The sequence below is a fragment of the Nematolebias whitei genome, chromosome 15, assembly GCF_014905685.2.
Source record: "Nematolebias whitei isolate Nwh7 chromosome 15, NemWhi1, whole genome shotgun sequence".
In the NCBI taxonomy this organism is placed as follows: Eukaryota; Metazoa; Chordata; class Actinopteri; order Cyprinodontiformes; family Rivulidae; genus Nematolebias; species Nematolebias whitei.
The window spans coordinates 28788328-28812761 of NC_056512.1; the positions used below are offsets into that span (position 1 = coordinate 28788328).

The 24434-nt window shown below is 38.2% G+C and overlaps 1 protein-coding gene across 2 annotated transcripts; it reads left to right on the plus strand.

The window, feature by feature from the left end:
* The first annotated feature begins 2976 nt into the window (after positions 1-2976).
* Positions 2977-23247, plus strand: rhot1a (ras homolog family member T1a). 2 transcript variants are annotated; one of them, XM_037688340.1, is made up of 20 exons: positions 2977-3354; positions 5223-5281; positions 5431-5512; positions 5862-5905; positions 5995-6048; positions 6176-6228; positions 7826-7934; positions 10276-10377; positions 10827-10925; positions 11116-11224; positions 11314-11434; positions 13052-13136; positions 13304-13449; positions 13595-13695; positions 13775-13905; positions 15497-15580; positions 15682-15804; positions 15894-16096; positions 18000-18122; positions 22667-23247. In XM_037688340.1, exons 1-20 carry the CDS (start codon positions 3318-3320, stop codon positions 22782-22784), a joined length of 1983 nt encoding a protein of 660 aa, XP_037544268.1. In that variant the 5' UTR covers positions 2977-3317; the 3' UTR covers positions 22785-23247. The 2 variants fall into 2 exon arrangements, with proteins under 2 accessions (XP_037544268.1, XP_037544267.1); XM_037688339.1 differs by lacking the exon at positions 18000-18122.
* The last annotated feature ends 1187 nt before the right edge of the window (positions 23248-24434 follow it).

The window sequence follows — 24434 nt, forward strand, 5'->3', positions numbered from 1 at the left end:
TTTTGCACAATTTCTACATGAAAAACGATCTAAAATATTGATTCAACATAACCTGACTCATAGTCAATCCAAGTCAACTTTATTTATAAAGGACATTTAAAATAGCAGCTGTTACCAAAGTGCCTAACAATAAAATCAATGGGAGTAATTCCATGAAAAAATAAAAACAACTGTAGTACTGAAAATTAGTTAAAAGCATCAAAAGAAAAACATGGAAATGCGGAGCAATAAAATACTAAATTGAGTCACCCTGTGTAAAAAGCCAGGGAAAACCTGTGTTTTTAGCATAGATTCAAAAACAGGAAGTGAAGTGGCGTGTCAGATGTTGGGGCAGATTGTTCCAAAGTTTGGGGCCCATGACTGAAAAAACCCAATCACCTCTGAGCTTCAATCTTGTTTTTGTACAGCACTTCAGACGGCTGCTATGTTTTATTTTAAGTGCTTTAGAAATAAATTGGTATGGTATGAATTAACTCACTTTAGCAATTCCCTTTGTGATCAACTATTTTTATAGACCAACTACAAAGTTGCTGTGTGTCATCACCAATATTATCTCAGTAATAATTCTGTTTGTGTTAGAGTAAAGATGTGTGAGAGAGTCACGTCCCAGAGAAAATGTGAACGTTGCAAAGCATGCTGGGTAGGAATTATGTGTGCAATGTTTCTGACTGTTTAGGTTTGAGTGTGAAAATGGGTTTTTCATGTTATTCTCCTGTTCTGGTTTGGTGTTTATGTGAAAGTCTCTGTTATTGGCTGTAAACACACCATGAGTAAAGGCTCCCACATAATCGGGCGTACTGTGTGTACTCCGAGAGCCACGTGGACGCCGTGCACACTGTCCGCAGATGGTTGAGACTTCATACTCGAGTGTACACCCTGATGTGCTACAGCCCAGCTCTGCAGGCAAGGGGCATTTACCTTCGGGACAATTTGAGGTCGCCGATTGGTCATTTGCTGACACGCCCACTGGACTGATTAACAGGTCTCCAAAAAAAAAAAAAACGAGTGCTGCCGGCAGCCCTGGGTAGAGGCAGCTGTCAGTCCAGGAGCAGCGGTAGCGGTGTTCTGTGTTTATATCTTGTTAATAAAAAGTTCTTAAAAAAAAAAAACAGGGAGCACTGGTCCTGCAGCCCACACATCAGACCAGTCCACCGGGAAATCTCCAGACTCTCCCGCAGCCACACGGGGTCTGATTTTAATTCTCTCGTGACAAATTCCTTAATATCTCACAGTTTCAGTCATGACGTCAACGGACGAGGATGAAGAGATCGCTTGCTTCTTGTCAAAAAAAAAACAACAACAAAAGAAAAGGCCAATAATCCAGATCAGGGATTAAGAAGAGGAATTTAATACACTGGTGTTGCATACAAAACAGTCTGTCGCCGGGCAGTTTATTGTGCGACACCGAGTACCTGCACACGGTCGTAAAAATTGATCTTTGCGTGGACATGGCTTGTGGACGTCCACTTCGAGTCCGCCTCACGGATGTCCGCGGAGTGAAGTACGCCCGAGTATGTGGGGGGCCTTCAGAGACTGTGGTACATAACTTTATACATTTTCAGGTGAATAACAAAATCATTCTTTCAAATAGATTGTAAAGTTTAAAATTCTGAGATTTGAAAAAGACAAAACATTTTTTTAATAGAGGTATGAAATAAACACATTTAAGTAACTGTTTTAAACCTATTTCTACATTTTCATTGTTATCAGTTTATTTGACAAAAGAAGGCAAAGTAAGCATGTCCCTCCGGCTGATCCAATTTAGCAGAACAAACACTCCTGTCATGTGTTTGTCCGCAGTGTAGGTGTGGACAAACTTGATAACTGATGGAATCAATCAACACCTACATTTTTTAAACCAAATAATATTATGTGACTATGAATTTAGATCCCACCAGCTTCAAGTTTTAGTTTTTATCCTCCACCTAACAAACAATTAACCCCACACGGTCAGTTTGTGTTTTTGTTCACATACAATTTTCCACAGCACCTCACAACAGATGTTATGCTCTGCAAATATGTGATTCCACCCTGAAGCTTTTGTTTCTCATTCCAGCTGAGGCAACTGTAAAATTAAAAAAATGAACTACACAAAAGTGGAACAAGTGGATGAGAAAATTACAACAATTATGCAAATGACTGGACTTCTGCAGCACAACAGCTGAACTGCAACTTTCTGTCACTGCTCAGAATCAGACCTGACACTTTGGAAGAAAAACTCTGACTACTATCATTTAACTTGGCTACTGACCTGAGTCTCAATTTTTTGTTTAAAATGTTGCATGATAAAAGAAAAACCTAAAACACCCTTGTACTCTGATGTGATAAGTATCACAGCACATTCTAATTGATAATCTGACATTTCCTATTTTCTAATTTATGTACTGTTGTTTTGACACTTTTTTTGACACATGTAATATGAAATTACCCATTGAACATTATTTATGACATTGTGCTAGGAAAAATAACCTTTTTTTTTTTTTAAAGGTATGGTTTATTATATGAAAAATTGGCATACATGTTCATCTCACTCATGGAAAAAAGCTAAAATCACAAAACTATTTTGGGTAACATGAAAATGTAACCACACCATGTAAATAAATAAATAAATAATAAAACAAATAATTTTGTAAGGAAACACTTTATTAATGTCAGCGCCAAGAGTAATGCTACACAGTATTTTATTTATTAAATAAAATGTAATAATTAATGTTAAGACGTAGCAGCATACAGCATTACAATAAAAAACTAAAAAGGTGCAACCTAAATCTAATTTCATGCAGTCTGATTTAGTTTATTTCAATAAATTAGAGCTCGATACAATGAAATTCAATTATATTAGACTGCAGTTAATTAAAAAAAAAAAAAACCGATCGGCCTGTTATTAAATGCACTTCCTCTTTTTGTCGCAAGGGGGCAGCGCAGTATTTCTGTTTCATTTTCCAGATTCGAGCAATTTTGTCCTATTGAGCTTTCCGTAGAAACCCGGTGCTAAAGTTTGAGCATGCGCATAATACGTCTGCTGCGAAATGATCTTCTGGCGCCGAAATGATTGTTATTAATATGAAAATACAGACTTAAAGGTGGTACATTAGTGTTTAAATCGTGTTTCTGCCGAGTCGACAACTTGTAATCCAAAGAAAAACGCAGGGAAAGGACAAGGAAGCGCCGGAAACTGTCTGTCCGTTTTGTCCTACAGAGAGGAGTGTTCCACAGCGGCGGGAGGGCCCAGGGTTTCCTGCTGGAGGAAGACGGCTTCAGAGGACTTCATGAAACGATAAAGACTTTCCTTTCTGCCGAGGGAAACGAGATTAAACATGAGAAAAGACGTGAGGATACTGCTTGTTGGGGAACGTAAGTGGCTATGCTAGAAGCTACACGAGCAGTGGACGATGACCGTAAAAGTACCAGGTTTTTCTACAAGATTCATTCAAAGAATGAAGTCTGAAGTCTGGATTTGGGGTTTTAATGCTGCTATTGCCCACATAGTTAGCAATCATCGTTACGTTGTAAATAAGGCATTAAAATTAGTTTCTGTTCAAGTAAAGGTTTTAAGCATCCATTTATTTCTGCATTCACGTCCAGAATTAAGGTATTTCTCCAGGTTTTGATTAGCCAACATGTGCAAGGAGTATTAATTGTACTTGATCTGTGCCAAATATCAAATTTAAAAACTACTGAGAGTATTGTTTACGTAAAGCATAAAATCAAATGTGAACAAAGCGAACTAACAAACAAGAATACAGGTCAGATTAGTCTGAGCTGTGTGGTCCATAGTGTTTCTGGTATTAATGACCTGCCTCCTGATTTATTTATTTTGATTTTAGCTGTTATAAATAAAATACTCTTTTTACTGTTTAAATGGTAAATGCAAAACAAAGTGTTACATTGTAGTAAATATTAGTTAAATACCATTATAGAAGTTTAATGAGAACAATTGGCATTAAGAGTTTTGAGTTAAACAATAATGCCTAAAGGAATGGACCAGAGTAGAGTTTTAATTTTATTTATTGGTATCTACATTAGACCTAACATGAATCATTTATGTTTTCAGCTTATACAAATATCAAGTTACTGCCATTCCAAATATAAAACATATTATTGTACCAGGAAACACTGAGGATCCCTCTGCTGATCATGCTAGTATTGTTTTCTGGTATTCTTAAATTAGCTTTGCACTTACTGTTGCAACAAATGTGTATTTTCTTACAGGAACTCACCAATATATGTGTTAAACTCTTAACAAGAATCATGAAAATAGTCTAAAAGACATCTAAACTGTACATAGATTAGGGGTGCATAATAATACAAGAAACTTGTCAGTAGTGCAACATCAGTGTGTGTACATATCAACATTATACTCCAAAAACTGCTGACACATCTGCATGCAAGTGGTATAAAACTGACGATCAGATGAACCCCCCAGTCCCCTGAGAGAGTTGTGAACATTGCATTAACAAAACGTGGGTTTATCACAGCTGATGGTGTTACAATAATCTACATTAATATTGCAGTTGCATGTTTTCCATGCAAGCCTTCCACACGTCTTGGCTAAAACCATGGAGGCGATCGCTCTAATTAGCTAAAGCACTGCCACACATTTCTAAGCTAGGCTGCAGCTGTTTCCTGGATTAGATTGTGAGTATAAATGTATTATGCATCATTCCATGGAAATGTTGGCTTTGCTCATGGTTTCACGTTTTGTTGGAACAACTATTTACCCACAGTGGGTTGAGTAAATAGTTGTGTGATAACAAAATGTAGACCTTTTTGCTGGACTTTGCAGTGATTTAATCCCATTTTCTTTTTCTCCACCTTGTCCTCCTGACATGTTGCCTCCATTTATTTTTAGTTTCTGCATCAGTCCAGCTGGACGGTTACTGAGAAGTGGTGCAGCCAAAAGCTACGTGCCATCTGATGTGCGCTGCAGAGAGCAGCAGGGTTTAATTTGTTTATTTACTCAGCTGTTTTCTTCACACAGCAAGAGGCAAAAGGACTACAAACCACTGATACAGTTACAAATATTAGTCACAAGTTATTAATTATTTAGTTGGATTGCACAAACGTTCGCATCGCTGATGAATACAAACACTTGATTTAATTCAAACTATGTTTGCACCTGCCTGTAGATCATTAGAAGACGAGACTTAATGTGTTGATTTGTCTTCTCTGCTATTTTTACTTCCTGGTCACATTTCTCCACTTTAATTGTGCTTTTGCAGCCAAAGTGGGGAAGACGTCACTGATTATGTCTCTGGTCAGCGAGGAGTTTCCTGATGAGGCACGTATTGTCAGAAGTTGCTGCGTTATACCAGAAATCACTTTGGTGGCTGGTTTTGTACACACACATCCTGCTTGTGCACACATATAGCAGATAATAAAAGTACCAGCCACGTGATGCTTGTTTTTGTTCCTAAATGTGTCTTTCAGGTTCCTCTTAGAGCTGAGGAGATAACCATTCCAGCTGATGTCACCCCGGAGAGGGTGCCCACACACATTGTGGACTACTCAGGTATCTCCATCACTACAAACACAGATATAGACACAGAAAATGATGCGATGACAAGATGTTATTAGATTCAAAATAACCTGTTGTAACATTTAAAGGGAGGCGTTAATGATCCCAGCTGTTGTTAAATCATGTTGGCTTGGTGCGAACGTGGTTTCCTTTATCTCTGAAGCTGCACCAGCAATTATTTATACACCTCTCAAACATTTCTAGACTGTAAACTTAATGTTTCTGTGGACATTTTTAGGTCTTTCAAGTATTTCCAGGTTGTAGGAAGGTTCTATGAGCAAATCCTTAGATCTAAACTAGTTTACCAGGAAAGTCTAACATTATATATTTTTAACACATTTAGAAGCAGAACAGTCAGAAGAGCAGCTCTATCAAGAAATCTCTAAGGTAGGTTTAATTAAATGTATTAATTACATTACATTTTTTTAATTACTGTATAGAAATGTACATAAAGTAATTTGTGTTTGTCTTTAAAGGCTAACGTGATCTGCATCGTTTATTCAGTGAACAACAAGAAGTCGATTGAAAAGGTGAGTGAAGTGCAGTCCATCAGGCCTGCATTGAGTCTTAAAGCTGAAGAACGTGAATCTTTTTCACGTGAATAAAATATTAATTTGTTTAGTTAAACTGTTAAACATGTGATTTCTTTCTCTTAAGGTTACAAGTCACTGGATTCCTCTTATAAACGACAGAATAGATAAGGATAACAGGTGTGTACGTACATGTGTTTAGTTCTCTGTTATTTATGTGCTATTGTTACTTTTTAATAGTGTGTATGTTTATGAAGCATTCACACTATTGTGATCCATTTTTTTCCCGTATGTTTTCAGCGTCTTTCTCGTTCCACAATTTTTGTGCTATTTCAACAAATCATAGATCAAAACGTTCAGCTCGTTCAGGACAATCCTGTTTTGACTTTTGGTACTGGTGCAACTCTAGCTTTTTGAAATATTTAGCCTTTTCTGCCATTTTTTTTTTTTTACTCATAGAAAATGAATGAGCTCATTTACCATCCATCATATCTTTAGATGTGTTTACAACTTTTTACTGCTCCTTTCACATTCTGTTCTGGTTCAGCTTCTTTCAGCTTCCTTGTGCAAATTTAAACTTTTTTCCAGCTACTTTCAGCTGATTTCAGCAGGTTTTTTTTCTGTTTTGTGCTTTTTTCTGATTCTTTTGGCTAACTAAAATATGTTTGTGCTTCTTTTAACGTCTTTCTGCTCATTTCAGCTTATTTCTGCAAATTTCAGCTTTTTCTACTAATTAGCAGTTTTTATCCTAATTTTAGCTTTTCAGCTAATTCCACATTTTTTGCACTCATTTTTACTTTTTTCAGCCTAATTCATCAAAAATGTGCTCTCTCGACTTCCTTCTGGTGATTTAAGCTACTTTCTACTTTTTTAAGCTACTTTTTAGCATTTTTTGTTGTTGCTAATTTCAGCTTTTTCCAGATAATTTCTACTTTTTTGTGCTCATTTCAGCGTCTTTCAGCCTAATATGGAAAAATTATTCTCTCTCCGCTACTTCCTTCTGCTAATTCCCTTTCCAGCTAATGTTTTAGCATTTAGTTAATTTCAGCTGTTTTCAGATAAATTCAAGTCTTTTATGGTCATTTCTGCGAGTTTCAGCCTAAATAACTTCTTTCTACTACTAATTTCAGCTTGTTATGCTCCTTTCAGTTTATTTCTGCTAATTTCAGCTTTTTCTACTATTTCAGCTATAGTAGCTGAATTTAGCTCAAATAAAGCTAAATTTAGCATTTTCAGCTAATTCCACGTGTTTTTAGCTCATTTCAGCTCATTCCACTTTCTTCTGGTAGTTTAAGCTTCTTCCTGCCTTTTCAGTAACTTTTCATCTAATTTTAGCTAATTTAAACTTTTTAGCTAATTTACTAATTTTTGGGCTCATTTCTGCTTATTTAAACGGCAAATATATGTTCTTTCTGCTTTCTTCTGCTAACTTAGGCTTGTTCTTCCATTTCGGTTACATTTCAGCATTTTTAGCTAATTTCAGCTGTTTTTCAGCAAGTTCTTCAGCAATAAGCATTCACACTGCCTTTTCACAGGAAATGCAATTGTTCTCGTTACATTATTGTTTGTCTAATTTAATGTCATGCAGTAAAGATAAATGTGACCCGTTTTGTGTGTCAGGGTTATAAAAATGCAAACCAGGAAAGAACACCTTTGAATTTATGCAAACACACAATTGTTCTTGTGATTTGTTGATTTTTTTTTAGAGCTGCTGATAAAATTTTATGTTGTTCAATTACCTGTTACTGCTCATAAATAATAGCAGTTTTTATTGCAGGGTACCTCTGATTCTTGTGGGAAACAAGTCCGACTTGGTGGAACACAGCAGCATGGAGACCATCCTGCCCATCATGAATCAGTACCAGGATATAGAGACCTGCGTAGAGGTAAAAGAGTCGTGTTGTGCTGTCAAAACTTATTGTTGTACATAAACACTAATGGATGTCGGTTATATGTCAAAATTAGGTTGGAGTGAGGCAGGTAACCCTCTGTAGCTCTGAGTCCAGATCCTGACGTTGTTTACATTCTGACTCAGTCATAATGAGTTTGTTACCGCACCCTGAGCTCAGAGGTTAAAACCTGCTGATAGACGGTCTGAACACGTTACGCGGCTGAAATCTGCCTGCATCACTGTTCAATTTAGAGTTTCCTCTCGGCTGCAGGAGACGGCTCAGTCATGCCTCCCTGACGGATTAGTTACAAAGTTAAAAGGGGAAGATGAGGACGTGAGGATCTGCACATGCAGCTGCCTCAGAGCTGGGCCGTCACCGATCTTGTATTAAAACGAAGTGACCCGGAGTTTTCCTGCAGTTTCAGCGTTCAGGCTGGGCACACATTAGATTTCTGGTTTATCCGGTCTGACTTTAGATGCTAGAGGAAGTTTTTTTTTTTTAACTCGCTCTTCAGTAAAAGTCTCCACATATCACAAAATAAAAGTAATTTTGTTATCGTTTAGACTCTTAACCAGATAAGATTTTTTTTTTTTGTCAAATTTTCTAAATAGAGAGTTTGCATGGATAGAAGTTAGTGATTTGCAAATTAACTATTAATTTATGAAATTGAGTGCATTTAAAGGTACGCTCAATGGGCTGGAAATAAATAAAAAAAAATCCTAATTTATTTCACTTTTTTTTAATTTGTCAAGTAGTCTGTAACATTCACAGCTCCGCAAGATACATATGCACAACATTAATATGCATACATTTAAAAATGTAAAGTTGCTATTTTTAATTAATTGCTGCACCAAAAAGAAGTAAACATGAAAAATAATTATTCAAACACCAGTCAAAGCTCTTGTTCAAAACTACCGTATTTCTTGGCGTATAAGTCATTTTTTTCCCATAGATTTGTCAGTCCTGCTACTTATACGCTGAAGAAACTTGTAGACATTATTTATTTTCCATATTCATAACGCAATTTTCGACTGATGCTTTAAATTTCAAAGAAGTGCAACAGCAAGTCCTCCCGTGCCCACTCGCTTCACTCAGCTGGTGCAGGTGGAGCTAGAGTTGCATTCGGGCCCAAAAAAATTCGACCCGGCCCGTAGCCATCATTTCCGAACCCCACCCATCCCGACGAATTAACAGTAATTACAGGTCCGAACCCAAAATCCCCCAACATTTTTAATTAAGCTTTGACTGCTTATATAGTTATTAACAGTCGGCGGACGCACACGGCTAAGGGGGCAGAAGATCGGAGCTGAGGGGGTGTTTGTCCTTTCACGGCTGTCAAAGCGCATTAAATCCCTGCTTCTGCCTGCATTCTGCATTATTCAGACACGGACCCTGCTCTGACATGTTGGATATTTTAGAATCTCGCCTGTTTGGGTCGTCGGCCGCGCACGTCCGCTGAGTTAAGCGGCTGAATGAACGTCCATTTGGGCTTTGACAGATCGCTGCCTGGCAGTATAGTCCCATCTGAAGCTTAAATTAACTTTTTTTTTTTTACCTCTTTCAAGGCCGGTCAGCGAGCAGTGAAACAGCTGCGTGCGGCTGGTGATTGTATGGCAAGACATGTTGCCATATAATTGGATCGTCAGCCGCACGCGTCCGCTGATACAATCAAAAGCCTGACACCAGCTCGACCTGCACATTAAGTACATTATTATGGCCCGGCCGGGCTCCGGGTTCGGGATAGAAATGACAGCTCTAGGCGGAGGAACGCTGGAGAGCTTGTGACTCCAGCCGCGATGGATGGATGGATGGTGCCGCCCAGGCAAAATGAAGCTGTTTTGGCCATTAAATAAATGCATAATAAACACGATGGGTCAGCAGTGACGCATAATAAATGCGACTTATACACCGAAGCGACTTATAGATATTTTTTTCCTCTTCGTGATGCTTTTTTTGACTGATGCGACTTGTACTCCGGAAAATACAGTAAATTAACTGTAGTTTGTTTTCAGTCACTCTTCCAGTCTTCAGATGATCAAGTAGTGAAGTACGGTGGTTTACCTGAAGCATCTTTAATATAATAAAGTCTTACACTAGAGCCATGTCTGGTGTGTGGCTTGATTTAATTTAGCATAATTAATGCAGTTAGGGCAAAAAAATACAAAATCTGGTTTTGGATTGTCAAGTTAAAGTTAAAAGCAGCAACAGATGAAAATAACTGGATTATTTATCAGTCTGTGCTGCATGAGCTCTGTTCTTTGGTAGTTCAGAGCTCTGTAGTTGACATGACAATAACAAGAACTGGACTGAGTTTGTTTTATTTTATCTTTCTCAGTGTTCGGCAAAAAACCTTAAGAACATCTCTGAGCTCTTTTATTACGCCCAGAAGGCTGTTCTCCACCCGACAGGACCTCTGTACTGCCCGGAGGAGAAGGAGGTGAGCTTGACAGAGGGAATGTTGATTACAGAATTATTTAGTAGCAAGCTGTGTAGGGTAAACCTAGACGTCATTTAAAATACATCAGAAATACTAATCAGTACTGTTAATATTAATAATAGTTGTTTTCATATTGTAAAATGTAAAATCAGAAAAGTCTAATTTGGCTGCTAGCTGGAGGGAAGGTGTTGATCACAGGCTTCATCACGTTTCCTCACATAAAAACAAATTTTGGATGCGTCAGCTGCTTAACTTCAGCTTCAAGTAGCTTTGTATTAGAAATAATTTAAGGGAGGCGTAGCGATTTATTTTTGTTCGGTTTTTCAAGGGAAAGTTACCCGATACTTCAGTAAATGTTAGGAAATGAAGCTGATTTATTCCACCTGTTCAGCTAGCTGATTTAGATGAACATGCATGGAATGACTAAATGTTTTTGTTTTGTCTTCCAGCTGAAACCTTCTTGTGTCAAGGCTTTAACTAGAATATTTAAAGTGTCCGACCTGGACAACGATGGGATCCTCAATGACAACGAGCTCAACTTCTTTCAGGTGACTCTCCTCCAACACGTGTAAGATTTAAAGTAATTATATAACTCATGTGATTGTGTTCTTAAGAGATGAATTGGTGACAATTTGCATAAAATTGAGTGGTTTTATAGTAAGGAAAATGAAGGCAGGTTTGCTACTTTTATGCAAAATGTTTTTATGCTAACACATAATTGGATTTATATTCACACAGAGAACGTGTTTCAATACACCACTGGCACCCCAGGCCTTAGAGGATGTGAAGAATGTGGTGAAGAGGAACATGACAGACGGAGTTAAGGACAATGGACTCACACTTAAAGGTCAGCCTGTCTTCACAGACACCTTGCAGCCTGTTGGACACTGTAAAATTAATTATTATTGACTGGGTCATTGTGTTGTTTTATTGTAGGCTTCCTGTTCCTGCACACTCTCTTCATACAGCGCGGTCGACACGAGACCACGTGGACCGTGCTGCGGAGGTTCGGTTACGACGATGACCTGGAGCTCACACAGGAGTACCTGTTCCCCATGTAAGATTTTCTCTATAGCTGCTTTAACTGCTCAGCAGATAAGAACTAACACAAATAAAAGCACATATTTGTACTAAATCTAAAGTATTTAGTCATTAATTAACAGTCCGTTACTTTAAATGTAATTTAAATATTTGTTGTATTTCTTTGCTACGAAGAATGAAAACACACTTTTGTTGTTTTTATCATTCTATGACGTTACAGAAACTTCACTTCAAGCTCATTCTTTTTTTTTTTTAGCTGTAATCCTTATGAGAACTTGAAATGATCTGACTGTAACTGCAAACCAGAGAAATTTCATTTCCTGTGAAAACTCAGTGTGAATGCTTGTTGCTAAAGAACTTGCTGAAAAATAGCTGAAATTAGCTAAAAACCTGCTGAAATGTAGCTGAAATAGAAGAACAAGCCTAACTTGGCAAAAGAAAGCGGAAAGGACTCATATTTGCTGAATTAGGTTTAAATAAGCAGAAATGAGCACAAAAATAAGCAATTAGCTAAAAAAGGCTGAAATTAGTGAGAAATAGCTGAAAAGGAAGAAAGAAGCTTAAACTACCAGAAGGAAGTGGAAAGAGGTGAAATGAGCTAAAAAATGTGGAATTTGCTGAAAAAGCTCAAATTAGCATAAAACAGCTAAAAGTAGTTGAAATAGCAAAAAAAAGAAGCTTAAGCTAGTAGAAAAAACTGAAAGGAGCATAACAAAGTGAATTAGCATAAAGAATTTCATTAGGCTGAAAGTAACAGAAATTACCACAAAAAATGTGAATTTATCTGAAAACAGCTGAAATTAGCAACAACAAAAAAAAAAAACAGCTGAAAAGTAGCTAAAATAGTAGAAAGTTGAAATTACCAGAAGGAAGTCGAGGGAGCACATTTTTGCTGAATTAGGCTGAAAAAGGTTGAAACAAATTTTTTTTCAAAAGTGGAATTAGCTGAAAAATCTAAAAGTAGCATAAAACAGCTAAATAGTAGCTGAAATAGCTGAAAAAGCTGAAACTTGCATAAATGAGCTGAAAGGAGCATAAGCTGAAATTAGCAGAAAGAAGTTAGAAGAAGCACAAACATTTTCTAGTTAGCAGAAATAATTTGAAGGGAGCACAAATGAGTTGAAAAAAACAGCTGAAATTAGCTGAAAATAGCTGAAAAAATGTTTAAATTTGCACAAGGAAGCTGAAAGAAGCTGAAGCAGAACAAAAAGTGAAAGGCGCAGTAAGAGGTTGTAAACGCATCTAAAGATGTGAAGGATGTAAAATGAGCTCAATTCATTTTCTACAAGAAAAAAAGTGGCAGGAAACACTAAATATTTCAAAAAGCTAAAGTTGCACCAATAACAAAAGCCACAGCACCCTTCTCCTGAAAGAGCTGAACGTTTTGGTGTATGATTTATTGAAATAGCACAAAATTGTGGAACAAGAAAGATGCCAGTAAACATATGGAAGAAAACTGGATCACAATACTCTTCACAAACATTCACGTTATTTAAAGCCGTCCTAACTTTCTGTCTTTTACTGGTAGTGTTTATTTTGTAACTCAAACTGAACCAGGATCTGTGTTTGGACCACAGTGATGAAAACTTGGAGCTCCAGAATCAGCTGTTTAAATAATGTTTGTCTGTTTCAGGGTAAAGATCCCTCCTGACTGCACCACTGAGCTGAACCACAATGCTTACCTCTTCCTTCAGAGTGTCTTTGACAAACACGATAAAGTGAGTTATTAGTTGCTTTTGTGCTTTTTATAAAGTGTCTGGCCTCTTTTATGCTTACTATGCTGAAGGTCTTCTTTGTGACCATTTTTCTTAATTTCCCTGATCTTAAAATGTCTAAAAACAAGAAGTATTAAAATGTGTGTGTGTTTGCATTTGGTAATATCCAGGACAGAGACTGTGCGCTGTCACCAGAGGAGGTGAAAGACTTGTTCAAAGTGTTTCCCTACATGCCCTGGGGTCCAGACGTCAACAACACAGTGTGCACCAACGATAAGGGATGGATCACGTACCAGGGGTACCTCTCTCAGTGGACGTGAGTGTTTCCAATGATACAGATGCTCAACAAAATGTGCCACATGCACCAAGCTTTCAGTGCAGTCATATTTCCTCATTAGCTGCTTCACGTACAGTAACTGTTGATTTCTCTCATCATGACTCGTCCGTGTTTCTTTCCACAGGTTAACAACATATTTGGATGTGCAGCGAAGTTTGGAGTATTTGGGTTACCTCGGCTACTCTATCATCTATGAGCAGGAGTCCCAAGCTGCTGCTATAACAGGTGAGCGGCTATGAATTTACTCAATGTTTTATTTATACGTATTCTGGATTTGTAATATTTGCATGCGCAACTCTTTCAGTGACGCGTAACAAGCGCATCGATCTGCAGAAGAAACAGACTCAGCGCAGCGTCTTCCGCTGCAACGTGTTGGGCGCACAAGACAGCGGGAAAAGCGGCTTCCTTCAAGCTTTCCTCGGCAGGAACCTGCAGGTCAGTGAACTCGTGGACACAAGTACATTCAAACACAAAATTGTTCCTGGTGGTTTATTTTCAGCTGTAGCATAAGTTAATTTGAAACTGTGGATGTTACTGCCATAGATGTTTGCTTGGAGTAAATTCAAAATAAAGATGACACATTGGCTTTTTTTTCCTGGTGGAAATGTATTTAAACTAAACTAGAGGGATTGCATTTCCTGCAAAAATGCAATGTGACTGTTTATTGCTAAAGAAGTTGCTGAAAAACAGCTGAAATGATGTAAAAACATGCTGAAATGTAGCTGAAATGGAAGAACAAGCCTAAGTTAGCAGAAGAAAGCAGAAATAAAACCTATTTGCTGAATTAGGCTTAAATAAGCAGAAATGAGCACAAAATTTGGGAAATTAGCTACAAAAAAGCTGAAATGAGCAACAACAACAAAAAAAAAACAAGCTGGAAAGTAGCTGAAAGAAGCTTAAACTACCAGAAAGAAGTGGACGGAGCTGAAATGAGCGGAAAAAAAAAGTGGAATTAGCTGAAAAAGCTAAATTTAGCACAAAACAGCTAAAGCTGAAACTAGCAGAACAAAGCTGAAAGGAGCATAATAAGCTGAAATTAGTTGAAAGAAGTTAATTAGGCCGAAAGTAGCAGAAATTACTACAAAAAACTTGAATATATCTGAAAACAACTGTAATTAGCTTAAAAAAAAAGTTTGAAAAAATTTGAACAAGGTAGAACAAGCTTAAAATATTAGAAGAAATCAGAAAGAACATGTTTGTCAAAAGAAGCAGAAATGAGCACAAAATGTGGATATTATCTGTAAAAAGCTGAAATCAGCAACAAAAACGATAAAAGAACAAAGCAGATGAAAAGTGGCTAAAAAAGCAGAAAGAAGCTTAAATTACCAGAAGGAAGTGGAGGGAGCACATTTTTGATGAATGAAAAAAGTTGAAATGAGTGCAAAAAAATGTGGAATTAGCTGAAAAGCCTAAAATTAGCATAAGAGCTGAAATAGTAGAAAAAGCTGACGCTTGCATAAATAAGCTGAAATTAGCATAAAGAAGTTAGAAGAAGCACAAAACTGTTGTAGTTAGCAGAAATAATCTGAAAGAGCACAAAACAACTGAAAAAACTGCTGAAATTAGCTGAAAAAAGTTTAAATGTGCCCAAAGAAGCTGAAAGAAGCTGAAGCAGAACAAAATGTGAAAGGAGCAATCAAAGGTTGTAAACAGAGCTAAAGATGTGAAGGTTGTAAAATGAGCTCAATTCATTTTCTATGAGGGAAAAAAATGGCAGAAAAGGCTAAATATATCACAAGCTAAAGTTACACCAATAACAAAAGTCAGAGCAGCTGTCTCCTGAACGAGCTGAAGGTTTTGATTTGAGATTTGTTGAAATAGTTTAATGCTTCATAAGCATTCAGACTATTAAAATAATTGTTATAAGACTGGTGTAAGTGAGAGGTTGAAATTCAACATTTTGAGGAGACCTTGTGCATCCAGTGTTGAACAAATGTATCCTGTTGTTAAACGAGGATATTTAAACTAATAGATTTTAACAGAGCTCGTCTGGAATGAATGTTGCTGACTTCATCTGTCACCACAGCGGCAGGTACGGATCAAAGAAGACCACAAGTCGTTCTATGCCATTAACACCACGTATGTTTACGGCCAGGAGAAATACCTGCTGGTAAAACCCTTTGACTTGGATTATTGCTAAATTATCACGTGGTATTAAAGCGTCAGTTCAGAAAGTTAACTCCTCCCTTTGCTGTTGTTTTGTGCGCTCAGCTCCACGAGGTGATGCCAGATGTTGACTTCCTGTCAGAAACAGACCTGACCTGTGACGTGGTCTGCCTGGTGTACGACGTCAACAATCCCCACTCTTTTGAATACTGTGCTAAAGTATACAAGGTGCGTACTCTGAATATTCCAGATGATGGAAACGGTACAAGTTTGATGTATCGATGCTCTTAGTTACATATAAAGGTTTCATTTCGCAGCAATACTTCGTCGACAGCAAGACGCCTTGTGTGGTGATTGCAGCCAAGTCAGACCTGCACGAGGCGCGGCAGCACCACAGCCTGTCGCCGCACGACTTCTGTCGCAAGCACAAGCTCCACCCGCCTCAGACGTTCACATGCAACACGTCGGAGGCGCCCAGCAAGGAGCTCTACACCAGACTCACCACCATGGCCATGTATCCGTGAGTATAACAACCTGAGTGAACACTTCCCACCTCTGGGAGGGCGGATTTCTTTACCTTTCTTTCATCTCTCCTGGAGAAAAAGTTGAATCTTAACAAAAATTAAAAGCAGCTGCTATATAGCCTTTAATATTCGAGACTGAAATTCTGCTGAAGAGAAGAAGCTGCTTACTTTTCTCAGGATTCGACGAATAATTTCCTGAATTTTTTGCCTTTAACCAAAACAAATACCGTATTTTCCGTTGTATAAGTTGCTCCGGAGTATAAGTCGCATCAGTCAAACAAAGCATCATGAAAAGGAAGAAAAAACATTTATAGGTTGCTTCGGCATATAAATCACATTTATTATGCATTTATTTAATGGTCAAACAGCTTAATTTCGCCTGGGTGGAGCGGAACCATCCATCGCAGCCGGAGCCGCTAGCTCTCCAGCGTTCCTGCACCAAATGAGTGAAACGAGTGCGCACGAGAGGACTCACTGTTGCAGTACTTAGAAATTGAAAGTGTCAGTCAAGAATTGCGTTATGAATATGGGAAAAAAAACGTTTATAAGTGTATAAGTCGCAGAACTGATAAATCTATGCAAAAACCTGATTTATATGCCAAAACATAAGGTGGTGTTTTTTTTGTCTTCAGTTTTTTATTGTGTTGTTTCTGTTGGAAACATTTCATGGTCAATCCCTCTGCATGGTGTCTTAACTTCCCAAAGCTCTTTGATCAGATTAGATTACAAACTGGATTAATAAGTGACCACGAGGATCTGCCTGTTTAATCTCAATTTAGCATTTTAATCTCCCTTTAGTTAATTTTGCTATGCTTCAGGTCAGGATTTTAATTAGCAAAATGTTAGTTTAAACAGAAGTAATGACAAATAATCTTCTTAATCCACTGACCAGTGAGACTTAAAGATTAAATCTGGTGATTTAGGGTGAACTTGGCCCAAACAGGAAGTAAATAATCTGGAAACATTAACCCACTGCAGCCCTTTTATTCAGAGACACAGCTAAATAATGAAATTGTAAAATTTCAATTTAAAGTAATCAGAACTGTTTTTGTAAAAAAAAAACAAGATCTTTTTGGTTTATAAAAGTCTCAGCCATTTAAATGATTCTGCTGCACAAGGATTTAGTTTTAACCCCAGTGAGTTGTAAAAACCTGCTGACGCTCGGTGAGTTGAGCTGCTGCCATGTTTGTATGAATTAGTTGAGCATGTAAACATCACAACAACCTTTTGTCCTCCTGTTTGACCTCCTGCTGTCTTTAATCAGTTTGTGTCGTTACTCAGACAAGCACTGCTCCAAAACCAGTCCAGGATGTCATTCATTATGAATACAAACCAATCAGAGCTTCTTTTTTTTTTTTTTTAAACCAGTACAACGTTGTAATTTTCCTCATCTGTTCTTACTTGGATCAGTTTTTGTGATCGCAGTCATGCAGCTCCCACATGGCAGAGCTGTTTGCGTAAACAGACTCGTGAGGCTCGTTACTGCATTTTCTTTCACTTAACGAGAACGTTTTCCTGGAAACTTGGTGTGTGGAGCTTTTCAGTGTGGATGTGGCTTCCTCACCTTGTGCCCTCAGTGATGCTTTACAGCAGCCTGGTGATTACACTGAATCAAATTCAATGGGTTTCTCAGAGATGTTAAGCTTTGGTTTTATTTAGAAACTTTGAAGATGTTTATTTATTTATTTGTGTGTGATGATTTGCCAGCATCTTACTTTGCTTTTTGTTCTTGTTTCCTTTCATTCCGTTGAGTTTATTTCTAAATTAAAGTGGTAAAATAGATCAAAACGGCACCAACTTACACTGTAATCACTAATTCCCCACAGTTTCGTTCCCCCCTTCTTGTGTGCAATCAGGTGCATCTTTGCGTAATGTGCACATTTTTGTGTCTTCTTGCAGCTCCGCCCGTCTCCGCTGCATGTGTTCCTGCAACAGGTGCACTTATTGCCTGTGTCAGAACCTCCTGAAGCTGGAGCTGCTGCGCAGCGTTAAGGCCCAGCTCCGCAGGGTCGTTTACAACAGGTCCATTCACAGAACAAGCTCTAGTGTTGTAACGTAGACTCCCTGCTCCTCCTCTCTGTGTTTCTTATCCTCGATCCTTTCGACCCGAGCTCGGTATCTGTGGTGACGGCTCCTCTGCTTTCCTTCAGCTCTCACCGGCGCTCGGGTTTATGCTGCATATCCACTGCAGGGAAAAGGGAATAAAAGTAGGAGGAATGAGATTCTAACTGTTGCAGTCACTGTTGCTGTAGCTGTGAAGGAGTTGTAGATTTATTCTTGTCTGGTGCTGATATTTGTTGACAAATACACTAAAACAATTATTTTCTGTTGTCTTCATTAATGTTACCTGCAGCAGCTGGGACGTTATCCAGTTCAGTTTGCCTTCAGCAACATGTGCAGCTGCAGGCGAAGGTATCTGCTGTCAGGTTTAAACTGGGTGTTTTATTTTTAATCCGTCCAGAGGACCTGACTTAACTTTGTGAGATTTTTTAACCTGGATTATTGCGCATGCACCAGGATATTTAAACTGGGTGTTTGAACTGGTCTTAAACTATCAGCTCATGTAGATTGTTCACTCTAGCTGCGCTGAGAACCCAATACGAAATCAACCAGAAAAAGGTTTCGAGTATGTTTGAATCAAAAATCATCTCCTAATCTGGATTAATCATTGGATTTACAAAAATTGCATTGTTCATTGGCATTTTGGTAAAAAGTTGTAATTTTTATATCACCTTTGTGCAAGTAATCTCATTAAGATATAAGGTTTTTATCAGGAGTAGCATGTTTCCAAGTCAACATAAAGTATAACAACATAGTTACAGGTTTGATAGTCAAAACAATGCATGATAAAAAATAAATAAATGTTATTGTGGAGACAAAGAAATTCAGCCACTACTATTAATTCCTTTGCAAAAAGCACACGGACTGTTGCTGAATTTAATACGGTTTGGTTGTTCTCAGTTAAATTCAACTTTTTGTAGGAACCTTTCTGCGGTGGCTCATGTGCGATGCAGTGGTTTAATAACTATTAATAGTGTTGTGTTAATTTCTAATTCACCTAAAACGGTGATTCAACTGTATTTGACAAATGTTTGTTGCTTCCTGACCTGTGGTGGATATGCAAACTGTAAACTTTGACTAATGCGCTCATCATTTTCATACAAAATGAGAAAAACACGATCAAGTCTTGTGTTTGTTTCATTCTTTACTGAAAACTTCATTCTTGTCTGCATGATTTTTATGTTACAAACTAAATTATCTAAAAGGCTTCTTGTCTTTTAAACTATTCTTTGACTCAAATTACAATTGATTTTTGTTTTCCGACTCATTTTGTCCTCATTTACCCTCATCTCTGTTTTTGTTTCCCTCCCTGTCTGTAGGTGTCCACTACATGTCTCTGGCTGTCCATTTTCCTCTTGCATGTTGTCCAACTTGTTTTCTAAACTAAAAGCTCAGTTTGTCACTGAAACACTGCCCCCTAGTGGTAATATGGAGGTGTTTTGAATAAGGGTGTGAAAGGTGGTGTAGGGAATAAAATTGGGGAGAAATTTGTGATATATTTGCAAGTTTGTGTCGATATTTGTTGTAAAGTTAACCCTTAAATAGATCCAGGCTGATGTTGTGTTGCATTCAGCACTAACTTTTAATTTTGTTTCGTGTTTTGTCTCTGGCAGATTTTAAAGTAGTTAATTACACGAGTCTAATGAGGGCAGAGGAAGGATCTGAGCCACCACAGTGAGATTATTCCGCTGACATCATAATCTCAGTTTGCAACATGATTATTTCAAGGGAATAGAAAATTTGAGCAGAAATAGTTTAGACAGACTTGAGGTACAAGTATCACTTAAAAGTACTGCAGGTTGGTTATGCGTTTCATACTTCATAGTAATGAGAACAAAAATAGATGCGGTGTTTTCATAAAAAGCCTCACACTCGGATGTATTCATGGTTTTCATACCTAATTTATTTTAGCTGTTTGTGGCTGCGTGTGTTCTGCTTTTATTGGTTTAAATTGAGCTCTTTGTAATTTAATGTTTATAAAATCCGAACGGAGCTGGGCGGTACTGACAACGTTACATTTAACCGTGCGTCTCTTGTTGCTGGTTAAGAACATTTATTCACCACGATGGAGAAAAGTTTTTCTATTAAACTAAAACGTTTGCATCAGTGTGTCCAGAACACTGTGTTAAAAAATAATTTTCCTGTCAAGATGCTGATTTAAGAGTATTTAGCTCTGAGGTTACAAATATACACTTTTTTTTTTTTTTTTTTTACCCTTTATCATAAAACAATTCCGTCCACCTTTATCTTCAAACAGCACACAAAAACTGATATTGTATCAAACTAAGTAAAACACTTGTTTTATTTTAGCCACTTTATCACCAGTGTAATCATAATTAAACATAAAAATAAGATGAGATACAAAAGTAGCACATCATAAACTATCTCTTAGTTATTAGTTTAGCAAGTAAAAAATAGTAGCAATTAAGAATTTTAGGTTAATTTCTGTACAAAAACTTGGCAAATGTAAATATTTTTCTATTTAGTGGCTAAATACAGAGATTTATCAAATCATCTGGACTGGATTTAAAGGTTTGATACTACACGTGATAATGTAACCTGATGCAGTGTTGGTAGTCCTGAACGCTCGGTCCGCTCTGTGTGACGGTGGTTCTGTGTTTGTGGGTCGGCTGTGGAGCTTGGTTGGTGCTGCTCGCCGTCAGAGGAGGGTTTCAGTCAGAAGTTTCAGCCTCTCCAACATGGAGGAGTGCGTTTGTATGAGAGCCTCAGATGAAGAGTCCAGAAAGATCAGAGGCAGAAAGTTCAAGTTATTCAGAATATCTGGAATATTTTTATTTTAGGCCTTTTAGCTGTGGTGTCATTTTGTGCAGATAATTTGTGTTTTTAGTAGAAAATAAAAGCGTCCTGGACTTGTGGGCTGTTTTGACTTTGTATTTTAGCGAGCTGGCGATGTGTTTATCTTTATTTTAGTTTAATTTTTCTGCCGCCTCCATTTGATTCTCACTCTTTGAAAGTTTACTTTGGCTTTCCTGCCATCTAACCCAGTTTTCTAAAGCTGCAAAGACTCCATGAGGAAAATTTGATAATCATCTTTTGCTAAACAATCTTTCTGCAAGCAGTCATGCAATAAACACTTTACAGTTCGAAACAAACTTCTAAAATAAAGAATGCATGAGTCCTTCCTTATGTGAGCACTTTAGCCTCTCAAGCTGCCGTTTGATTTGTGTTCACTTCAGTAACCTGTCCGTCCAGGATGCTGGCTCAGACCACACACATTTAAACCGGACAACTAGTCCTGTCACAGTAACACATTTTGATGGGCGATTGTCTCAGAAGTTATTGCTATAAACAATAATATTGTTTGAAAATTGACAATAATTAGTAATGTCACATTTAAGAAATGTTGGTTAATTTTTGCACGTAGTACCATTTTATGACCACCAGATGGCAGTATGAGACTGCTTGAACTGAAGGATGGACAGTGAGAGAGCGAGCAGCATGTCTCTTTAAGAAAAATGGGAGGGAGGCTCCTTGACGTGACATGGGCTGTCTCTCTTCGGTTCTCAAAATGGCGGACGCTCTGTGTGGTTTGAGCTGTTTAGCGTAGCATTTTTCACCCAAAGCTTTTAATAAAAAAAAAAAAGTTCTCAGCTTCTTTCTGCAGAGAAAAGAACTTTTTAGACGAAGACACAAATTTCAACCGTGAATTTTGGAGTTTCGACAAGACGAGGTTTTTCCCTGAGGTCGGCCTGTTAGCTTAGCTCGTAGCTTAGCTGCTTTCATCGATCCAGAAACGTGATTTTGGACAGTTAAAACAGATTTTAAAGAGAAAGGGAGGGGTCAGTGAAGAGCACCGGAGTTGAGCTTTTTGTCATCCAGTGTCTTCAGTAGAAAGAGAGAGACACGAAGAAACGATAAAACTGATATATAAAAATGAGGTTGATCATTTTCATTTATCACGCGATTAATTGATTAATTGATTTATCGCGACAGAACTAGCTGGCAACGTGAATTCAGTTGAGATTGAAAGATTTTGATTCCTGCTTATTGCCTCGTCTGATATAAAACTTCTTCACCTCATAGTTTATGAGAACTTCTACGGAACTAAACAGTTCTCTTGCATAAATATTTTACTAAATACCAAAATGGCCTAAAAACAAAAACAAACCTGACCAAAATATTTCTGTTTTTCAGACTAATTCTTCCCTTTAAGACTGCTCCTAAACAAAATGTAGTTTTGTTCCTCTTGCTGTGAACGCGAGCTGCTTCTCTTCGGAGCCCTGTTCTGCTGTAGTGTTCGACGCTGTTCCCCAAACCAAATGTCAAAACAAAGCCCGTGTTCCTGTTTCAGTCTGGATCATTGGGTTTTCATGCTTTCATGCTTTGTGGTTCAAATTCAGGAAGTTGTTTTATTTTTACCGGAGTGCTCACGGCTTTGCTTTGTCATTTAGGTGCTCACCCCGCTGTGACAGAGAAACGTTTTTCTGCTTTTCTTTCTCCTCCCTCACACTCTCTGCGTCTGTTTCTGGTCTCCCCCCCGTCAGGCACATGGCTCAGGCGGACCTGAAGAACTCCACCTTCTGGTTGAGAGCCAGCGTCGGCGCCACCGTGTTCGCCGTGTTGGGCTTCGCCATGTACAGAGCCCTGCTCAAACAGCGGTGATCAGGCAGCACGAAGACAGCTACTCCTTCCCTCTTCCCACCTGAAAGACTTCTTATTAAAAAACTACTACCTGAACAACCCTCCCAGCTCGTTGCCTCAAACTCCACCCTTTTCTCTCAGCACCATCAAGAAGCAAACAAAAGTGCGTTTTATATGAGAGCGTGGGCGTTTCGTGTGTTTTGTGAACAAAGGCAACTTTGTCAGTCTCGCTCTGTTTTTAAATACATCCATTATGTGATCGTTTGGTTTAATCTTGATGAGATTAGAGAGTAGCATTAGTCTGGATTAAATGAGCTGATCCGGTCCTCAGGTCTTTATTTATCTAGATATATGGAGGCCAAACGTGCATCGCAAAGGGACTGGAATCAGTTGTAGTTGTGTATATGTAGTATATAATGTATGTATGAATTCTTTAAGAAGGGTAAGGGGACAGGCCAAAAACGTGCATCCACGGGTGATTTTAGGACAAAGTGCCACATCTGTCACCAGAATGGATGTGCACTCGTTTTATTGTTTTTGTGTGTGTTAATTTATTAACAAGTCTGTTTTATATTCAGTATTATCACAGCTTATCATTTATGACTTCTCTTTATGCTTGAACAGCCAAACAGGACGTTTCCCCTCACTTTAAAAGTGTTTCTTCACAATATTCTTTTCAATAAAGGACTGTACGACCTGCCACGGCCGTGTTGGTGCGTGTGTTTTGAAGTGGGTCACAAAGCTGGGTCTTTTCACGTCAGACTTTAGTGGGAGGCAAATAGAGAAGTGAGCGAGCAATGAAAGTGAACGGCGGCGATCTCGGCCCGTGCGAGGAGGAAGTGGCGCCAGACGACCAGGTAGATGGAGTGAAAACGGAACGGGTGAAAACGTTGAAGGAGCCGTGTGCCGAGAGTTGCCATGTCTGTGGATGGAACGAGGTTACTGTTCGAGGGCTTTTTGCAGAAAAGAAAAGATACGTTGGTAAGATATGGGTTTATCCTGCCACTTCTTTTACTCTGAGCTGATGATAACCGGTCGCTCTGTTTACTAGAAAATACGATGGGTCACCTACTGGTTCAGGCTTCAAAACACCACCCTGTTCTTCTACACGAAGGAGAACGGCAGTGCTGTAAGTGCCACAGAGTGCCCGTTGATCGGCTGTTATTGACGATTATTGATTCAGGAACTTGCTCTTGTTCACAGTCTCACCTGAGAGGATATTACTACATATACAGAGTAAGCATTCCTCGTTACATTTGAAGTGACGGGACATTTTATTTTACACAACCATTTTACTGTTTACTTTCACTTTCTTGCATATTTGAAGCTGAAATTATAGATAAACTGGTACCACTTTACAATAAGGCTCCTCTTATAGATAGCTAATGGTTTATAGATACATTAATTCCTCTATAAGCACTTTATATATCAATAATTGTTTATTATGCATTAATTAAGGGTGACAGAGACAAAACTGAACAGTTTGTTGCCAAATGGTGAACTAAATGTATTCACATATATATTTCATATAGAGTTGTTATATTAAACATTTCAGACTAACAAAAAAGGTTGAATCATGTCATCTGGACTTCGTTTTTTTGTTAAAAAGAAACGTTTCGCCCCTCATCCAAGAGGCTTCGTCGGTCTGAGGCCTAGCCATCTGGTATTACC